The 21,390-nt window shown below is 38.0% G+C and overlaps 1 protein-coding gene across 2 annotated transcripts; it reads right to left on the bottom strand.

The window, feature by feature from the left end:
- Positions 1-163: 163 nt before the first annotated feature.
- Positions 164-17,300, bottom strand: LOC140751472 (arylsulfatase I). Of its 2 annotated transcripts, none has more exons than XM_073085340.1 (12): positions 16,983-17,300; positions 11,381-11,540; positions 10,874-11,033; positions 10,477-10,571; positions 8,672-8,739; positions 7,574-7,727; positions 6,747-6,904; positions 6,312-6,460; positions 5,811-5,953; positions 5,036-5,186; positions 2,580-2,696; positions 164-1,417 (listed from the first exon to the last, which is right to left on the bottom strand). In XM_073085340.1, exons 1-12 carry the CDS (start codon positions 17,067-17,069, stop codon positions 1,168-1,170), a joined length of 1,692 nt encoding a protein of 563 aa, XP_072941441.1. In that variant the 5' UTR covers positions 17,070-17,300; the 3' UTR covers positions 164-1,167. The 2 variants fall into 2 exon arrangements, with proteins under 2 accessions (XP_072941441.1, XP_072941442.1); XM_073085341.1 differs by having other exon boundaries at positions 164-1,399; positions 16,983-17,287.
- Between the last annotated feature and the right edge of the window lie 4,090 nt (positions 17,301-21,390).

Raw genomic sequence — 21,390 nt, 5'->3', positions numbered from 1 at the left:
CGGAAAAATCTGTCTCCCTTACCACACCCTCAAAACGGAACACAGCGGCGCCTATTACTGCTGTTATTAGGTAGAAATAGGAGTGGCGGTAGTGCCGCCGGAGTCAAACCACAAAGTGTTCTCTACCACCTTCAATCACGTTTGGAATATCAATAAAAATATATTTAAATTACTGTTCTTTATTCAATAAACATTACTTTAAAATTAAAGTACCTTTCATATCGACCAACATTTACACGTTAAAGAAATACATACGCGCATTAAAATAATTACAGCTTTGCTGTTTTATTTTAGCTTCAAAATCCAAAGGTCATGCATATAATTATGATCAACACTCATGGTCTTTCCAGGATTCCACTTTATCCAGATTAAATAATTAAATGAATTTATTAAAGGTTGCCGAAAATACGTGTGGATATGAAAACAGTTTTTTCAATGGAACAGATAAACAAGTGGAAGTGCTAATTACGAGCGAACGTATCGGAACCACTGTCTCTAAACTCACACTTACGTATTTCTTATTACATATAAAGCTACTAAAGTAAATAACATTTTATTGGCCGTTTATAGTTAGCTCAAAACTATTCTAAAATATACACGTGAATATTTAAAACCAACTTAGGCGCATACAATATTAAGATTTAGTTTGCTATAAAATTTAAAAGCATTTATTATCTTTTAGTATTTTAGATAATTTGAAGATGTAGTTCCGCTACTTCACCATAGATGGCAGTAATTGGTCCTAATGCAATTATAGTCCTAAGCACATTAAACTTACGGACCAAATTTGCGTAACATTTCGCGTGCTTAAAGGTAAAAGGGCCTATAGCTAAGGGTTAATAGGTATTTATGCTGAAAGGGCACATATTTTTTTTTTTTTGCTATTCGGTTTGAAATTATCTGAAATGTAAAATTTTTTTACGTTTCAGATAATTTCAAACCGAACTAAAAATTTTAGGCTCTTTTATCTTTAATCACGCGATTTCTCTTCCTTGACATAATGGCGGATTCTGTCTTCTTACTTCGTGGTTCATCAGAAACCTTTTATAATAAATCACCCCAATGGGAAGCTAACATAACAAACAATATCACATCTGCATTCGTCTTCACAATTTACTATACTTAGTACAAATTAGCTTGCAGTAAAACCACTTGCTTTCTTACTAATCAGGAAGGTAAAAAAATATCAAAAAAGCTATTTACACTGTGGTATTGCGTAGTTTTTGAAGATGGTTTAGAGATTGCCGCCAAATCAGGAAGATAGTTCCCGAAGTTGGTGTAGACCCTGCCCCAGTATTTAGGGTCGCCTCGGGGGTCGAGCTCCTTGTTGCTTGGTGGCACTACCGTTCGGTTTATTCTCTCAAGCTCATCCAACATTCTTCGCAACACTTCTGGTTCCCTGGAATAGAAAAATAGTCTAGTTCAAAATGACTGACTTTGCTCTTGATGTAATTCATGGTACACGAGTACATATTATTGCAGACACAGCATAGTTAGTTGTTTCCAATTCGGACTCCCATGCAGATTAATCTGTTAAATCACGCGGTTTAAGATTAAAATCCTAGACACGCTCTTCTGATTTTAGTCATCATAAAATTTAGTGAGTCAATGCGTACTTATTATTTCTGCTTGATTTTTTTATGAGATTTACTAATACGAATAAATTATGTGCTGCGGTAACCTTTTTTTCTCGAGGTGGAAACCTTTAAAAGGTACCCGACGACGTTGGAGCGACGCCGGGTTATGTGGGATTTTTACCGCACTAAAACCCCCCCGGTGGCCGTCCTCAAAGTTTGTTGGAGAACTTCGGGAACTCCGACGGAACACAACCGGACCCCTCCAAGCGCGATGCCCCGATCGGGCTCTACCCTGGGGGACCAGTTGTCGCTCTTCCCACACAATGTAGTGTTTACGACGGTATGCGACCACCCATACCGCCGTCCTTCCCTGGGTCGCTTGCTGGACAGTTCGAGCTCCCACTCTTGCCGCCCGCAACCTCGGAAGTCCCCTTTAAGTCGCCTCCTACGACAGGCAGGGGATACCGTAGTCATATTCTAGTCCCGGAACTACAGGGTCACCGCGCCAGTGGGCGCTATCGACGCCTACGGCGAGTAAATGTGGTAACCTAGTGATATAGTTTGTTCAAAAGTGAGGTAAAAGGTGAATAAGGCCGTTGGTCCACTGCCACCGTCACCGAGCCGATACCGAGACCAAGATTATTTCGGGCCGATTTTAATATGACGTGACGGCGATAGTTTGTACACCGCGACCGATATCGCCGGTTTGTATTATTAGATTGTTCCAGTTGTCACGCGTGTGACGGCAGTGTATGGACAAGTTCAAACGTGTTTTATATTGCAGACACATTGGCCCGTTACAATCTCGGTGCCGATCTAGCGGTCACGCTGATCTACTCGAAATATCGGCGGCCGGGATGACGGTTCTCTGGTAATGGACGTGCGGTGGACAGGCGGCTATAGTAAATGTATGTTCCGCAACTTCGCCGCCGTTATTAATTATCGGGTTGGTGACGGTGGCGGTGGACAAACGGCTTAACGATAAAAAGTAATGTTAGATACTTGTCGGCCAGGTTCCTGGTCTCGCAGGGGTCGTCCTCGATGTTGTAGAGGCAGGGCGCCAGCAGCGGGCGGCACGCGGCGGGCTCGTGGTTGCCGCACTGCACCGTCGCCGCCTCCCTGCAGAGCACACAGCGAGTTACTTGTTTTTTTTTTATAATATAGGAGTAGCAGACGAGCATGCAGTCCACCTGATCGTAAGTGGCTACTGCCGCCTATGGACATCTGTTATGAACCCCAGATAGGATTATATATACCTACCTGAGGTCGGCCACAGATGCGCCGCTACCCCTGAGGACTAAACTGGAACGCTGTTGTGCTGCTTTATATTGGTTTCAATTCAACGTAAGGACTTTCGCAAAACTGGCATGTATGTGTACGCTTTGGTAGTTAAAAAAACTAATAAGAGTAACCATAGATTCACGCAACGGGTTAAAATGCGCGACGGTTGAAGGGCGCACGGAGTGTTTGCGATTCATTTTTATAAATTGGTTATTATAATCTTCGATCACTAATAAGAACTAGATACACAATCCCATACAAAAATGAACTTAAAAAGTGGCGACAAACGTGTTTATAAAATTCTAAGCGACAGAATCAAAAATTAATGCAAAATCAACCTTATCACTATTATTTAACGGTGTTTTTCAAAAACTGCTTACCAAAAGCAATAAATTTTTACGACATAAGCTAGCTGTCATAAGCTATCACTTTGACAGGTTTGTCACTTGGACAAGGAATTAGTGGAGACGAACTATCATTACTTTATACGGTTATTATAAATTATAACTTAATATTTTTATTAGGCCGAAGTAATTAATTTTAATGAACATAATAATAATTTATCAATGAAAGTAATGTGAAGACACAATTTATTATAATGCAAATATAAGTTTAAAATTAAAATATAACCAAATACAAGTAATTTAATTAAAAAATCAACAAGCTGTTTACGCCGTTACCCAACGAAATATATTGCCGCCGACTAAAGAAATATGTAGTAAACCAACATTTATTTCAATTATATTTACCCGACTGCCAAGGAAGGGTTATGTTTATCGCGCGGTTATATAAGGGTTATATTTATTTGATCGGATCTAACAAACGGCTGAATGAATGTCGACAAGTAAGGTGTCATTATATTCGTCTCAATGACCCGAGTGTCCTTAGATAGGTGTTAGAAAAAAAATTCAAAATGGCGGATTTTTAGCGCGAAATAGTAATATTTCAAAAAAAGTTAACCAAACCTATGGAGTGGGGTATCAAAATAAAGGAAATTAAAAGGAGATTACACACATATTATATGATGTATACATATATATATATAACACATCGAGGTGACTGTCTGACTAAATGCGTAGGTTGCTGCGCCAGACACCAACGTAAAGGGAAACCGCTGAACTTTAGCGTGCTGGAATTTTACACATAGGTTCTTTATATAGCGTGAATGAGCACTACGAGGATAAAATAGGATAATATTGTTTGAACATTTGTTTTTGAAGCAGATACCTATTATGAAACTTTTATTTGGCTTTCTTGATAAAAATAATGAAACGCCTATTTCACTGTATTTGAAAATTCTACTTCAGCCTTTATAGTAGTAGTAGTAGTAGTTTTAGCCAGTCACAGACTTTACAATTTAAATGGTTTATACATTCTGATACACCCAAATGTCTATTTGGGTGCTCTTTTCGTCGCGGCATTTTTTTGTCGCTGCTTGTGTATCTAGTTCTTATTAGTGATCAAAGATTATAATCAATCAATTGTGATTTCTTGGTTGAACATGATGCCCTGGAAAGGGCGTCCCTAAGAGGAGCCACCAAGAGAGGCAGCTACCCCCCACCCCTAGAGATTTATGTATCGTTACACAATCGATTTCTACCGTTTAACGTTAGCTAAGACAGCTTCTTTTATCTACCTCCTTCTCCTCCTCCGTCCTCCACAAAATAAAGTAAACCGCCGTTCCATACACTAATTGTTCTATTCGGGATGATCGGCTGGCGAGAAGCTTTTCTTGAAATATAAGTTAGTTTAATCTCCATATTTAGATAGTCCGTGTAAAACTGCTAGTTCGCTGTGAATATAGTAAATGAATCGCGTCGTCATAGTAAATTGTATGGCTACACCTGCTCGCAACAACTTCAGAGCGGACTAGCAGTTTGACGCGAACTCTACAATAAAAACTTATTAAATAAAGGCTGCTTTCAATCGTGCAAGAGCCTGCACACACTACCATGTCATCATCACCTAAGGCGCTACAGCCACGCGTGGGCTTCGGCCTCGTCCAAAATACTTCTCTAGTCCGGTCCATTCTTGGCTCTCTCTCTCCATTTCGTCACGCCCAGAGCCTTCAGGTCGCGTTCAACACCGTCTAGCCACCTGAGTGTTGGCCTTCCACGATTTCTTCGCCCATCTGGTTTCCCATTCAGTACACACTAGCACGTGCTGCAGCGGGTCACCTGAGCTGCGCGACGGTGTCGTCGGCGGGCATGAGGCCGAGCGCCCGCGCCGCGCGGCCGGCGCGCGCGCGGCCCGGCGCCGCCGCGTCGTACGCCGCGTCGCGCCCGCTCGGCCCGTACCAGAAGTCCCACGCGCCGTTGTAGTTCGTGCCTGGAACCGTACCGGCCTTGTCGTGTACCGTGCACTGACACGGATGAGATAAGATAAGATATTGCAAGAAAGAAAATACTTTATTCAGGCACATTGTAACACACGGTACGATTGCGAATGGACTAAATAAATAAACAAACTGCACGGTTATAAAACTGATTAATAATAAATAAGACAAATCAATTTAGAAAATAATCCTTAAAAATGTCAAGAGTAAAAAAATGCAATACATAACTAAACTTCTTTTCTGTTTATTACAAAGTAAATGAGTATTGTACACACTATTACATGTGTGGTGACTTCTCGTAACTCACCAGCGATGGCGCTTTTGAACTACGCTATGGCAACTTCTTTCAATGAATTAATAAATTATGCTTTCTGAATTAAGTACGCTATCTAAGTCTTCGCAACATTTTGTATTTATATACACGCTCCGAATTAAGGCTGTCAGAATACAGTCAATACCCGGACATGATCATCTAGGGGGGGAGATCTCCCGCTACCAATTTTTTTTAACCGTGATTATATCGTACGTGAAACACTGATACTGAAAAAAATATCTCTTACATTATTTAAGAATTTGAGAAGACGTGTTACGTCACGCAGTCATAAATAAAAACATACCCTTATGAACTTTCCACTCATCCATGGTGATGGAGGCGCTGCCAAAAATATCGTCAATATTGTGCACGAGAGTAGTCCTGTTTGACTTGAGGTCCTCCGATAGCGCCTCCCATTGGTCGATGCCGTCCAGATCATGTAGTGTACTGTAAAATATAATGATGGTCGCAATAAGTCATTGCTAGGTTATGGCTCCGTTTACGTATACCTATGCCTAATGGAAGGAGCACACTTTACTATGATGCTGGAATGCAGATGCAGGATGCAGATTCTGCAATGCAGACTGTCTAAGATAGGCACAGGTTGGTGTGCAATATATGAAAATTTTCTAATTCTGTCCTAGCGAACGAGTGGCTCATTAAGCTGAGCCAGTTGTTGAGGAAAATCGTCATTTGTATTATATATCTATATTGAATATAAACCTAAAATTTAATGACCTTTACTTATATAAAACTATTGGTAAACTGTAGGGAAAATATTTGAATATTATGTAAAATGCGTTACCCGAGATTAAACCCCGCAGCGCTAAGCAGGGTGGGCAGCCAGTCCACGATGTGCACCCTCTGCGTGGCCACCCTGGCCTTCTGCGTAAGCAGGGGACTCCACAGCACCCCCACACCTCGTACCCCTCCCTCCCATAATGTGTTCTTTACCTAGAAATATAATTGAAGAACTTTAATACAACAATACTTCAAAATTTCCTTTAGGACTAATCATACAAGTAGGTATTTATCGACTCAGCAGGATGAGCACACATAGTAATGTGTGCTTATCCTGCTGAGTCGATAAATATGTAGCAACGCATATGTGGCCAATCTCAGATGATTTGGGTTGATCACAAACGTCCATAAGCGGCAAGGAGCATTTACCATCAGGTCGACCCATTTACTTCTTTAATTACCTAAAAATAATACTAAGTATCAAAAATTAACTACTTACTCCTCTAAGAGGGAAGTTTGATGCGGCATTGTCGTTGAAACCAGCAGCAGGTCCGCCGTTGTCCGTACTGAACAGTATTATGGTGTTTTGCAACATCCCTTCATTCTGTAGCGTTTCCACTACTTTGCCCACCGACTCGTCCAATTTTGTGAGAACAGCTGTAATTTTAATTAAGATCTAGCTTGAGATTAACTAAATATTTATAGGTACCTAAAATGCTATAAATTAAACAATACATATATACGAATCGTAGGCTACGATGCTTAGGTAGTTATATTCATACTAAGTTATAATGAAGCCAAAATAATCATATAAACATGCAGGAAATTATAGAAATCGAATATCTTTCTAGCCTTTGATAAGGTTAGAGCACTAAAGGGTAACGCCTTTCAAATTTCGATGGGCCCTTTGGCATTCCTGTAGGCGTCCAGCTCCTTGTCCCTGTAATTTCGGGACCAGAATAGGGCTACGGTATCCCCTGCCTGTCGTAGGAGCCGACTAAAAGGGGACTTCCGGGGTTGCGGGCGGCAAGAGTGGGAGCTCGAACCGCCCGGCCAGAGGCCCCGGGAAGGACGGCGGTATGTGTGGTCGCATACCGTCGTACGCACCCACATAACCCTGCGTCGCTCCCACACACCGGGCACCGGGTACCTTCTGAAGGTTTCCCCTCGTAAAAAAAAGGCCTCCAGCTCCCACACGTCGAAGCCTTGCTCCCTATTGATGACTCAAAAAGCTTCTGACAGTTCGTCTAATATCCATAAAATAATCCATTCCCAAAGCCATCACACCAAATTATCTTACACAATGTTAACCGAGCAGCGACTAACCCGCATACTTTTGCCTCTGTCGGTTGTTGATGGCGGAGAAGTTGGCGACGAGTGCGTCCGGCGCCCGCAGCGGCTCGTACGGGTTGCCCGAGTGCACGGCCGAGTGCGCCACTGTCAGGAACAGCGGCGAACTCTTGTTGTGAGACTTTATTATCTGTACGATATCATTGTATAATTAAATCAAGGACAACGCCCATACGCCGGGCATTTAAAAATGGAAATTTTCTATTTACTTGTAACTCGTTCTCTATAATGTGTAAAACCGTAAATTGAGAATTTTCAAACAACAATAAAATCAACGTTAATATTATCCTAAAAATAGTAAGTTGTGGTTGCGATACCCCTATATTATTTTACGTTCTTTATTTGAGCAATTGCATTGTTGAAACAAAAGTAGATACCTAAATATTAGCGGACCCAGCAAACGCTATGTTGCCATATAAATAAAAAAAATGTTAAGGGTTTGTCAACCCTTATCACTTAGGGGTATGAAAAATAGATAGTAGCCGATTCTCGGACCTACTGAATATTAGTGAATATGCATATAAATTTGGTGAAAATCGGTAAAGCCGTTTCGGAGGAGTACGGTAACTAACATTGTGACTGAGAATTTTATATATAAGATAGTACAATAGAAGTACTATTTAATTTTCAACAATTACGTGACGCATACGGTTTAAATAAGTTAAACCAATTCGTTCTTATCTATTGTTATTGACTGAAAATTGCCCGTACCCGCAATAGCTATATTTATCTTCATTCGCTCATTCTCTTTAATAGTTAAGCGAGTAAGAAACATAAAAAAGGGACAGCATCCTCTAATATTAGTGCTATAGGTACTTGCAGACTGTAGTCGTAGATTGAAGAGTCACACCCCCTTTTCATAATGACATGTATAACCAACTTCATATAAAACTAGGGTTCTACCTAAAGCCATGTGTTGCCACCCTTGAGAATTGATGGTCGCCAAAAACTGTTTTACGCTATAAATAGTTACCATATCGAACTGTACTGTACTGATTCTACGTCATTTCATATCGAATACCTATGTGCCTATAGCATGATAAATTTGAATCAGTAATGAATCTCTGTTTTTACCTTGATCGACTCGTCGGTGTAGATATCTGTAGCATAAACACCAAACAAATCATGTGCCACTTGGTACCCTGAAAAATTAAGACAATTTTATTTACCGAATACCTATTTATAGACAGATAGCAACACAACAGCTATAATATGTTACCTTATTCACAAATAAATTGATTTGATTTGATTTGAAAGGTACATTTCTTGATAAAGCAAGGATTTACTGGTCTAAAATACATACACTCAAAAATATCATTCACTAAAAAAGGACAAATACTTAATCATAAAACTAGACAAAGCAACAACATATGTCTTAGGCCGCCGCGAACTAGTTACGGAAAGTATAATATATTATATGAAGGAGCGCAGATGTATAATAAACTTCCTAGTGACGTGAAACAAATACAATGTTTTGCACTATTTAAAAAAACACTTAAGTTCCACATCTTGAAGGATTTTGTAAGACACTAAGTAATTATTTGTTAATCTCTAAATAAATATATGTTTCAACTAGTTTTTGCCCGCGGCTTAGATCTTAGATCGCCATCCCTAGTTCCCGTGGGATTTCTGGGATAAAAACTATCCTATGTCCTTTCTCGGGTCTCAGACTATCTTTGTACAAAATTTCATTAAAATCGGTTCAGTGGTTTGGGCGTGAAGAAGAGACAACCAGACAGGCAGACAGACAGACAGACAGAGTTACTTTCGGATTTATAATATTAGTAAGGATAAGGATTAAGAATGTTCCGGTAACACTAAATATGTTAATAATCAATAATTAAACTTAATTCATTGTTATATTTTCCCATCACAATTTCTATTTAAATGACTTCTATCAATGTCTATCTAAACCACACTTAATAAAGTAGAAGCATTTTTGATTCTTACCCACATCTAAATTGTTGAACTGTTAACTATACCTTGTAATATTCCACTATTCTTATTCTTAATAATGCAATCCTACCTGTTTTTTTTTTATCGAGGGGGAACCTTCAAAAGGTACCCGAAGACGTGGGAGCGACGTCGAGGTATGTGGGATTTTTACCGCACTAAAACCCCCCCGGTGGCCGTCCTCATCGCTTGTTGTAGAACTCCGGGATCTCCGACGAAACACAACCGGAGTCCTCCAAGCGCGATGCCCCGATCGGGCTCTGCCCTGGGAGAGCAGTTTTCGCTCCTCTCAAACCATCTGGTGTTCAAGACAGTATGCGACCACACATACCGCCGTCCTTCCCGGGGTCGCTTACTGGACGGTTCGAGCTCCCACTCTTGCCGCCCGCAACCGCGGAAGCCCCCTTTTACTCGCCTCTTACGACAGGCAGGGGATACCGTAGCCCTATTCTAGTCCCGGAACTACAGGGACAAATGCAATCCTACCTACAATTGTAAAATCTCAACAATTTTATTTTGTTCCGATGCTTGATGTATTTATTTGAAAATGAACATGTATTTTTTATGTAAGTGAGTTGTACTCTTTTAGAAAATAAATATCTTAAACCGTAAAATATTCTTCGCATATATAGAATTATGAGAAATAGCAAACGAATACACAGCCCTATTGACAGTAAATGGTTACTGCCGCCAAAAGACTTATGTAATCATCCACAAATAGAGGATGAGGATGAATGAATGAAATGGACTGAAGTCTTTCTTGAGGTCAGATTACCGACGCATATCTACTTATTACGAAGTTGAAATGCCCCCCGAAAGTACCACACCCTTCAAAATTTTAAAGCTGACAAAAGTAAGACCGAAGCGTAGATAAGTAGTTACTTTATAAACTATTCTAGCTTATTTATATTTCCTTGAAATCTTACCGCGTCTGAAGTCGAAGCCCCAAGAGCCCTTCTCCTGGGTGGTATGGTCGTACATGTCAATTTTTCCTGTCCAGAAACCGAGATGGGTGTCGAAACTAAAAGATATTATGTTTGTTATTTCGTTAAGATATCAAAATATCATATAAAACTCAGGTTCGCGTTAAGGGTTTAAGCTTTAAATACCCGTTCCAGATTTTTTTTATTATTTAAGTAGTCAACGCATTACTGTCCCACAGCCGGGCACAGGTTGTCTTTATAGTGAGGAATTGATTAGGCCATAGTCCATCGCGCTGGCAATGTGCGAATTTTCACATCTTTATAGTCTAAAAATCCTTATCAGATAGACCGTCATTGACAGTTGGACAGTAAAGGGTTGAAGTCGAAGACACAAACCTACCCTCTGTTCAACGCCAAGTACTCCCTCTTGTAACTGCCCAGATGCCATTTCCCGACCAAATGTGTCCGGTATCCCAACTCCTTCAAGTACTGCGGCAGCAGCTTCTCGGTGAGCGGCAGACCTCGTGGCTCGGCGCCGTACAACACAGTGTGTTGCATACCTGATTTATCAGCATTGATAACAATAAATCGGAAGGCTTTCCCAGCGACATGCGTACACGCGTGTTTTTATGCCAGCTCACACTTACTTACAGGATTTACGTTTTCTTTAATGAAATAAAATGAAAAACGAGCTTATAAAAAAAAAATCATTTGCAATCGATTAAAATCTAGCACATAGGTACCTACTTAAAATCTTTTAAACGAGACTATACAGCATTTAATACTGCTGTTACAAGTTACATATTTGGGAGGGCGGTATCTGTGCTGTCTAGGTTGAAGATAGATCGGTGTCATCTACCATGTTGGCCTATATTCTTAATCTTTGTAAAACTGGTAATACTAATACCTGTATGAATGGCATATTTGCCGGTCATAAGCGACGCCCTAGACGGGGTGCATATAGGGGTCACGTAGTAGTTCTGCAGCATGATGCCGGAGAACGCCAATGCATCGATATTGGGCGTGGGAATCTGTCCCGAGCCGTGGAAACTTACGTCGTTCCATCCCTGCGAAATCATTGCAATGATTAATAGAGTATCCATTATGAAGAACGCTATACCTAAGAAAAAAAAATGTAACATGAAATGAACCACAATCAAATTCCTTTACCTACCAGCAGAGTTTAACTTTTTTTTTTTGTTTACGAGGGGGAAACCGTCAAAAGGTAACGTGGGAGCGACGCCGGGTTATGTGGGATGTTTACCGCACTAAAACCCCCCGGTGGTCGTCCTAAACGCTTGTTGGAGAACTCCGGGATCTCCGAGGGAACACAACCGGAGTCCTCCAAGGGCAATGCCCCGATCGGGCTCTGCCCTGGGGGAGCACTTTTGGCTCCTCCCACACCATCTGGTGTTTACGACGGTATGCGACCACACATACCGTCGTCCTTCCCGGGGTTGCTTGCTGGACGGTTCGAGCTCCCAATCTTACCACTCGCAACCCCGGAAGCCCCCTTTTGGTCGCCTCTTACGACAGGCAGGGGATACCGTAGCCCTATTCTATTCCCGAGACTACTGGGACACGCAGAGTTAAACCTACGGCTTGATAGGTGCGGTAAGGCAGAGAAGTTTCAACTTAGTCCTCAGGGGCATCTATTTATTTGTGACCTTTGGTAATTTTCCGAATTTATTCGGGCCGGATTACAGATGTCCGTTAGCAATAACGGTAGCTTACCAAATACACAGCCTGCATACTTAGTTGGTTATTGCTTCAATTCCATAAAATAATCTTGATTCTCAACCTGTAATTTGGAATTTTTAGCCGTTTTAAGAAGCTAATTACGTTCCACACATTTCATTCAGTGATGCAATTTGTAAGCAAAACGAGATAAACGATTGTGTAAGATTTTTCATTTATAAGTAAATCTGTTTTTATCACCGTCGTAATCGATGAGCAGACCTTGAACCATTTCTTACGACCGGCCGTGAAGTGAGCACTTGAAATACATTATTTGCAGTAATGATTTACTAAGTATAGGAGTCTTACTACATCTATCCACTTTAAATCGTGTAGACCCTGTAGAAAGCATAACTGGATGAATGAAGAATAGGTAACCAGATAAGTTGCCCCTGTACAATTATTTTGCAAATCAAAATAGTGACATAATGTAATAATAGTTGTATTCTATTTAATGACGCGCACAGAACACCAATATAGATACAAGGATACTTAGGTACGCAAGATATATGCCCAGTTAAATATTGAACACAACCATCAATAGATATTACAAATATACGCGACTTGGGGTTATGCATGGATTTTAAAAGTTGATATAACTATATTTACTAACATTTTTTCCATAGGTTTACCACGTGACCACTGTCGGCTTAAAATTGTTGTACCAGCTGGATTACAAAATAAGAATAAATAAGGTAAAGTCACCTATTTCCGCGGTATTTTCACCAAAACTATAAAGAGCGTCAAATATTAAGCATTTACTACGGCTTAATAAGGAATTAGATAATTTTATCAGAAGCTTTATTATCTGTACTCTTGAAATAGACTCGACATTTGACGTTTAAATATTGATTTAAATATGTTTTTTAAATAAATATGAACCAAGTCAGAAAACCCTAATTCCGATGTAAAAATCCTTATTCCGATGTATTTGGTTCCTAATTCCGAGTAATCCGAGTATACAAAATAAGGGAGTGAAAGAGATAGAACCACTGCTACATGGTGCATTAAAATAATAGTTCTTTATTGAATTTAGTTTCAATTTTGATTTATTTTTTTTATTATTTAAAGAGTAGCTTTATCAAAAGTGTTCTTGGTTATGATTAAAGGGAAGCTGCCGAAATAAAACTTTTTTACAGTATAGTTTCTTGACTGGTTTAAAATATGTATTTCATGTAATTTTTTTTAAACTGCAGTCAATTCGTGTATCTGCAATACAATTTTGCACATTCTTCTTCGTGTACTTTATAAAAGGGTTTATTATTGTACACCAGAAATAATAATAATATGGAATATCGTCATGCGGTTTACAGAATTATTTCGTTTTGAGTAATTTAATCAAATAAAAACGTCATAAAATGTTCTATTTCTTATTTAAATACACTCCTTTGCAAAAAAAACGGGCGGGTTTGATTTTTTAACATTATTGGTAATAATTTAGTTCTTCAGAGGTTTTAATAGCCAAACTATGTTACTGGCACTTAATAAAGAGTCTGGGTATGAAAAAAAGTTCATTCCAAATTCAAAACTTTTGTTTTTTAAATTATTAATCCCTTTTTCATTTTGTGACACTTTTCGCGGGTTTGCGGTTAAAAGGTTATCAAGCAACTAAAAGTAACTTTTCGTTATTTTTAGTACAACAATTTATGTTTATCGCATAATTCTGCCTTATTGTGACTTAAAACAGATATCTTTGTGTCTATCGTAATGGCAGAAAAAGCAATGAGAGCTAGTAAAATTATAGCGCTGCTGGAAGAGGGGTGTAGCCAATGTTACGTCTCACAGCGGTTAAACGTGAGTCGTTCAACCGTACAAAGAACCTGGACTCGATACCAAGAGACAGGTTCCGTTCAGAGAAGGCAAGGTTCTGGGAGAAAACGTTGCACACAGCCGCGAGACGATCGCTTTTTAGTGACTCAGGCGCTGAGGAACCGCAAATGCAGTTACATAGACCTCAAAAGAAACCTTGAAGAGGTACGAGGAGCACAAGTTAGCCTATGGACTGTGAGGAGAAGACTTTTAGCTGCTGATATACGTAGTCGACGACCAGCGCGGGCCCCCAAGTTACTCCGTGAGCACCGGATTGCGCGGTTGAGGTTCGCTAGAAATTGCCTATCTTGGACACCAGGTAACTGGAGTAGCGTACTCTTCTCCGATGAGGCTCGAATTTGTCTGCATGGTGAGGACCGACGTCGGCGAGTGTTACGAAGACCAGGGGAACGCTATGCCGATGTGTGTTTTGAAGAAATCACCCCTTATGGTGGAGGGTCCGTTATGTTTTGGGCGGGCGTAACTTCCAACTATCGTACCGAGATAGTATTCATAGAAAATGGCTCACTAAATGCGCATAGGTACATAACAGAAATCCTTTCTCAAAATGCACAACCCGCACTGACTGTAATTGGTGAAGATGCCATTTACATGGACGATAATGCTCGGGCCCACCGTTCTGGCGACGTAGATGCTTATATGCAAGAGGTCGGTATTCGTCGTTTGGATTGGCCAGCGCGGAGCCCCGACCTTAACCCCATTGAGCATGTTTGGGACCTCCTAAAAAGGCGAGTACGATCTGTCCAACCACCTCCACAAAACATCAGAGAGCTTAAACGTGTAATCTCGACTGAGTGGGAACACATTCCACAGGACACCATCAAAAGCCTGGTGGGAAGCATGCCAAGACGATTACATGCCGTAATCGCTGCAAGAGGAGGTCATACTCGTTATTAATTTTTATTTTTTAATGTCTCTTTTATTAAAATACCATAAAAATACTCGTAGTCTTAATTTCATTATACCCATAAAAATGTCCATTTTAACACGGCTCTCTGTTTACATTGACTAAAACACCGATACCAGGATAAAAGTGTTAAAAAACTAGATTCTCATTGATAATAAGAAATTTCTAGTCATCCAAGCTAATGACATACTAAAAATATAATAATATTTACCCATAGAAAAGCTAAGGTAAAGTGTGTGTGTAAGGTGCCCGTTTTTTTTGCAAAGGAGTTTATCTATTAAAATCGTATAACAATGTTAATTCTTCATTAATTAGGATTAAGCGAATTCCTGATACAAACAATAGCAAAGTTTTTAAAAACCAATGAAAACTTTAAACACCCTGTATAGTATTTTGCGGTTATGCCGCGGATTAATGTGCCCATATAACCTAATTCCGACTTATATACATCGGAATAGCGTTTCATAACTAAAAATCACGTTTCCAAATTCCGATTATTAAATACTAAAAGACTTTTACACAATTTAGAGGCAGAAATATGCTTTATTGAAATATGTACATAATAATATACAATACTTGTTCAATATTACATCCATATCTGAATGAACTTCATTTTCTCTCCTTAGTTGTCCCATAGAAGAAATTAGGAATGTACATAGATAGATCATCTTTGATATTATACAATTAGGTAACGCAGTACAATGCAGTACCTCGGAAAATGATTTCGATATTAATTGAGTATTAAATTTGTCAAATTCGAAGCAAGACATGCTTATTCATAAAAACAACTACAAAATTGAAATTAAAAACAGGTCTATGAAATTGCTATTCCGTGGTATACCTCGGTTTAAGGTACAGCCCAAAATATTTGTCACCTAATGCCGCTGTATTTTTAAACTTATTTATTCCCCTAATCTGTTAAGAAATAAGGATAATATTTAAATGTTATCGTTTCCGTATATAATCAATATAATCACACACATGCAAATTTATTGAAAAAATCACTAATTGAGAAATCGTGACATTCACGTGCAAAAGGCCAAAAATGTATGAAGCATACGTTTGATGAAGGCACTAATGCAAAAGTATGCGATTATTTAAAAAACCATACACATAATACTATTACGATAGCCATATGACAATAGAGTGATAAATTATCTATTAAATAACATACCTTTCAGTAAAAATGAGTTGTTAAATAGTTTATAAAAGCCGTTTTTGTAAATACCACGGAATTTGGTGCCAATTTCAGAACCCCTCGGCATTAGGTGACTTTACCTTAACTTATTTAAAAATTTATAACACTGTTCTCCTGTCATAATCTCACCGTCGCGACATGGAATGGTTTGAATACATTACAGAAATCCGTTAGCCCATTAGCAAGTCAATTTTGAAATAGAAGAGTCCGGTGTGTCGTAAAAATAAATTTATAGATGTAGCTTGATGTTACGAAATAATAAATATATTTTTTTTACATTTTTATTTAAAATTGGTTTACTTAATAATGAATATAAAGAACGATTGTTGTTTGAGGTTTTGTACTTAACAATCATAGATTACTTAACTATGTTAACAATATTAGAAACAGCAGAAGTAATGGGGGTCGGGAAATATATTTTTACATAAATACTAGGGGGTCGTACTATAAAGTGTGAAAACCTCTGGTTTAATGTACGTAACCTACATGCATCGAAATATGAAAAAATATTTTAACATCACTTTAAGTGTCTAAATAGGCAATTTAATATTATTATTATATTAAGAATTGTTCACTTCCCTCATTCATTTTAATTTTTACTGAGGGTAAGTGCATGAAGCGCATGAAAAGAAGCTTCCGAACAAAAAGAAACGAATATCTTTAAATATAATATAACATGGAGTACTTATCAACTTGATGATGTTAATTAAATAATATTGATAATTTAAATAGGTACTCACTAATAAATGAAAATCCAGATCAATTTTAAGATAAGCATTTTTAACTAATATCATAAAAAGCTATTAATTAGAGAATTGCTTTGAACTGTGTACTTACTAGGTCATCAGCGATGATCAGCACGATATTGGGTCTGGTTCCTCGCGTACAACTGAACACACAGAACAGTATGAAGAGGGACAGCATACTGACGGGTCGGCAATACCGACAGCCGGCTTCGCGACAAATGTGTTATCGAATCGGTCGGTCGCTCCGTTGTGCGATGTTGAACTTGATTAACTCATGTTCAAGTTATGTTGATGTTATCCATATTATGCAATTGTTGTTTGTTTTATTTAGTGTCACTGTTCATTGTGAACGATTGGTCGCCCCAATCAACAGTTAGGTATGAAATATAGGATAGCATGCATGCATAGCAGGTTATCACAGTTTATTTTAGTAATTAGTAATGTCCTTGGTTTCACTTATAAACTGATAAATAATCCGGTTTGATGCTTGAATTGGTAACAAAAAACATTTAACTTTTTCTCATTATATTAACACAATTAATGTGCATCTATTTCTAATTGTTATTAAATTAGTTACTACGTTAAACTTTACTTATAATTTATACTTATACTAGCTGACCCGGCATAATTTGTACCGCCTCAAAATCTATTTATCAAATTTATTTCATATAAAATATAGCCTATGTTATTCGTGGCTTTCGAATGCTGAAAGAATTTTTAAAATCGGTTCAGTAGTTTTTGAGCCTATTCATTACAACCAAACAAGCAAACAAAGTTTTCCTGTTTATAATATTAGTATAGATAATTGTTATAATAAGGTCCTATCAGCTTTGATTCATATTTAATTCTTTTTGACATTTTATAAATACCTACATTTAAGTTTCAAGTAACTTTAACATCAGTCGCCCCGAAATAAAAAGTTATTATTAATTTTATATTGTTTAACAACTAAGTATCATACATATATGCATAACATTTCATGATGAATGACAAATAGCGGAGTGGGCTTATCCTTAGGTCTAATCGCGTACATACATACATAAGTACTAAAATTTAGGTCGTAACTAGGGAGGGATTAAATGGGTTAGGATAGTTTAGAATAAGAGCCAGTTTAAACCAATTGCAACTGGTTAGTCTACACTTTAGAGTACATAGCTAAATAAGTAACTCATTACAATATACGAATTATGATCACGATTTTGTTTAGGATCGTCATCGGAAAGTACCTTTTTTTTTGTTCACGAGGGGGAAAGCTTGAAAAGGTACCCGATGCCCGTCGGGCTCCGCCCAGGTGAGCTTATCGCTCACCGCACCGTCTGGTGCGTACGACGGTATGCGACCACACATACCGCCGTCCTTCCCAGAGCCGTTGGCCGGGCGGTTCGAGCTCGCACTCTTGCCACCCACGACCCCAGAAGCCCCCTTTTAGTCGCTTCTTACGACAGGCAGGGGATACCGTAGCCCTATTCTTGTCCCGGAACTACAGGGATAATCGGAAAGTACCTACCCACATTAGACTAGTTATTTTTGGCATTTTCGCTCGCGATTCATCCATTATGTCTAATAATGTTCATAGTGATTGCTTTATTTTTTCCAACGGATATGAGTTAAGGATGGAATATAAGAAGTAAATACAAAAGCAAATGAGCACGGTGCGGCACCGCCTAGTCAGAGCGTAGTTTAATTCAGCTTAATAAATAAATAAATAATAAAAATAAATAATAAGATAAACTTAAGTGGTTTCTTCTATCAGGCTTAGAAAGATATTTCATAATTTTTGTCAGATGGCCATTATACGAACCTGTCATTGTATATACCTGCTTTAGCTTACATGTTGGCATTTATCAATTAATTCTTCATATCCCAAACGTTTTTCGTAAGTACGTTAGTATCGAATAATATGAATAGGTACATATGCGAACATAATTATAATATAGGTCCACGATAAAAACAGGACATAACTAGCTACATGTTCACGCAATACGCGCATAAACAAAAGTATAGAAAGTGTAAATTGTACACCATGTGTAGTGAATGTCGTACGCACGGATTAATATCACTACTCGACATTATGCTTGCGTGCGAATTGTAGTCAACACGCTCGGTTCAAAGACTTTCTTTCGACGTTAAATCAATAAAATTGACAATATAGAAAATGATCACAAACTTTATTTCCTTATATCTACGTAAGGTAAGGTGGGTAAGATAAAGAAAAAAATCGTTCAAAGCAGTAGTTTTTGGCTTCAAAAATTAAATATACCAAATCGTCATCATTATTACGTTACAGTTACAAAAGTTCATTAGTCTTGTTTACTTCTACTGTGAATGATACTATACTATACTTACTTTTACTCGTCCAGCCGAACTCGGCCGAAGATGCCCGGGCGCGCCTTACCAAACTTTTCACTTGACACCGAGAAGTCACTGAATAGAAATATCATCATTTTATTTTTTTGTACTAGTGACGTGAAGGAATACGTGGTACCAGTAAAATAGGTTCACATACATATATTTTTAGCCTCAAATAATACGTAGATAATTTAAAATAAGCCAAATACCAAGGCGCTAAATTCGGACATGTATGCATGTCCATGGGCCGATTAGGACATTTTTTGTTTCAGGACATGTATACAAGTCGAACAGGACATGTATACTGGGTATTGAAAAACCGTTTGCGGACCCATCCCATTTTTCCCGATAATATCTGAGGATCACAAAATAAAACTAACAGGTAGATATCAATCAGTTTATTCATGTAAATTACAGTCCATACCTCGTACCAGTGCTTAGGAGTCTACACATTCGTTTATGTTCAAAATCTTGTCCCAAATTTATTAGTAACGCATAAAGTAAATTTTATGATTTTTCATACATACGTTCTATATAACATACATTCATAATAAGGGCTCCTACACCAAGCTTTTATTCATCAAACACCACGACAACGCCGCGCGTGCATGACGCTAATACAGCGACATATACAATATAATAAATAAGGACATACATACAAATTATGATAATAAAAACTTTACATGCCACGGTCCGTAACATAGCCAAATCTTTGAACAATTAATAAATTACGACATGGAGAATAAAATAATCGCCACTTATATAAAAAATAATGTTATAAAAAACATCCGAAACAGGCCCAAACGTAATTTCCTAATTACTAGACTGCTCATGATTCAAACCATTTACGAATGTGACGACTCCAAAAGCGACTTACTAAAATGCATTTTAAGTATAAATATTTTTTATACAGGGCAAGTACACTTGTTTGCAAAGTACACTAAATCAACTAAATTAAGTTTCATCATTGACCCCTCTTTGTCCCCCTGCCCGCGGGTATTGCTATCTCAGTATGAAGAAGATATAGACCACGGTCTAACACGCAGTCCAAGTACGACCTAATTCGTAATTAAACTTCACACAACTTATAAAGTTCTATACAGAATTCTTAGACATTCCGGTTAACTTCAAATGTTTTTCTTCCCTACTGAATTAAGAGATAAAAACTAGTTTCTATCCGATAGGAAATTTAGAAAACCATAAGTGCGGTCTGGAACTAGGGGACTAAATTTAGGACCCTCCGATCCTATTTTTTATAAATGATAATATATGCGTTTTATATCGATTTTAATTAAAACATTTTGTTATAATAGAGTAAGAGTAGACGTCATACAATTATGATACTATATAACTGCTAGGCCCTATCGCTATCATAATACTGATCAAACATACACAACATTTACGATATTTTATATATTCTATATCTTAAAAATCTATGCAAGTGTTTAAATACAAGTGCATTCAATGTACATTTGCAATATGTACTCGCCCTTTTATTGTTCCACATATATTCCTATATACGTATGGCTATTTTTGAATGTGTAGAAAATGTACCTTTCCTAGGAATAATAATAGTTATACTTTTATTTATTCTACTGTTGTAGTATGGCTGTTGTATATTCGTCCAAGAGTTACCAGTGAGGTATAAACGAAGGTATATAAAGATGTAATACACAATAACATCGGTAGCGCTATAGTTAATTATTGCTGCAACTGTCACGGCTAGTGTCATAGTGTCATACATAAATTCAGACGTGTGATATATAGCCCTATTTTATAGCTGTCACTTATATCGGTATAAATATAAGATTTTAATTGGAACACGCACAGCAAGCTCCAGAGCTTATATTAGACAAAAATAGGCATGTATCACACATCCCTATTTGCCTCTGTAATTATAATTAAATGACATATACAACATCATAAATGCCATAGTCTGCATTAAGAACACACTAGTTGCCACTGTTAAATAATTATTTAGAATAAATTCTGATGTTATATAATAAGGGGTATCACGGTATTTTTACCACGCTTTTATTAAGAACCGACTCAAACTGTATATTCGAATATTTTTATTTAAAGATAATCTTTATTTTTTGTATACTGGCTAGAGTGGACATGTATAAGTTTTTTTTAGAGAATACAATGGG

The sequence above is a fragment of the Epargyreus clarus genome, unplaced genomic scaffold (assembly GCF_041222505.1).
Source record: "Epargyreus clarus isolate Ecla_fem2 unplaced genomic scaffold, WU_Ecla_fem_2.2 ptg000023l, whole genome shotgun sequence".
Lineage (NCBI taxonomy): Eukaryota > Metazoa > Arthropoda > Insecta > Lepidoptera > Hesperiidae > Epargyreus > Epargyreus clarus.
This window is presented reverse-complemented; position numbering and strand designations above follow the sequence as displayed.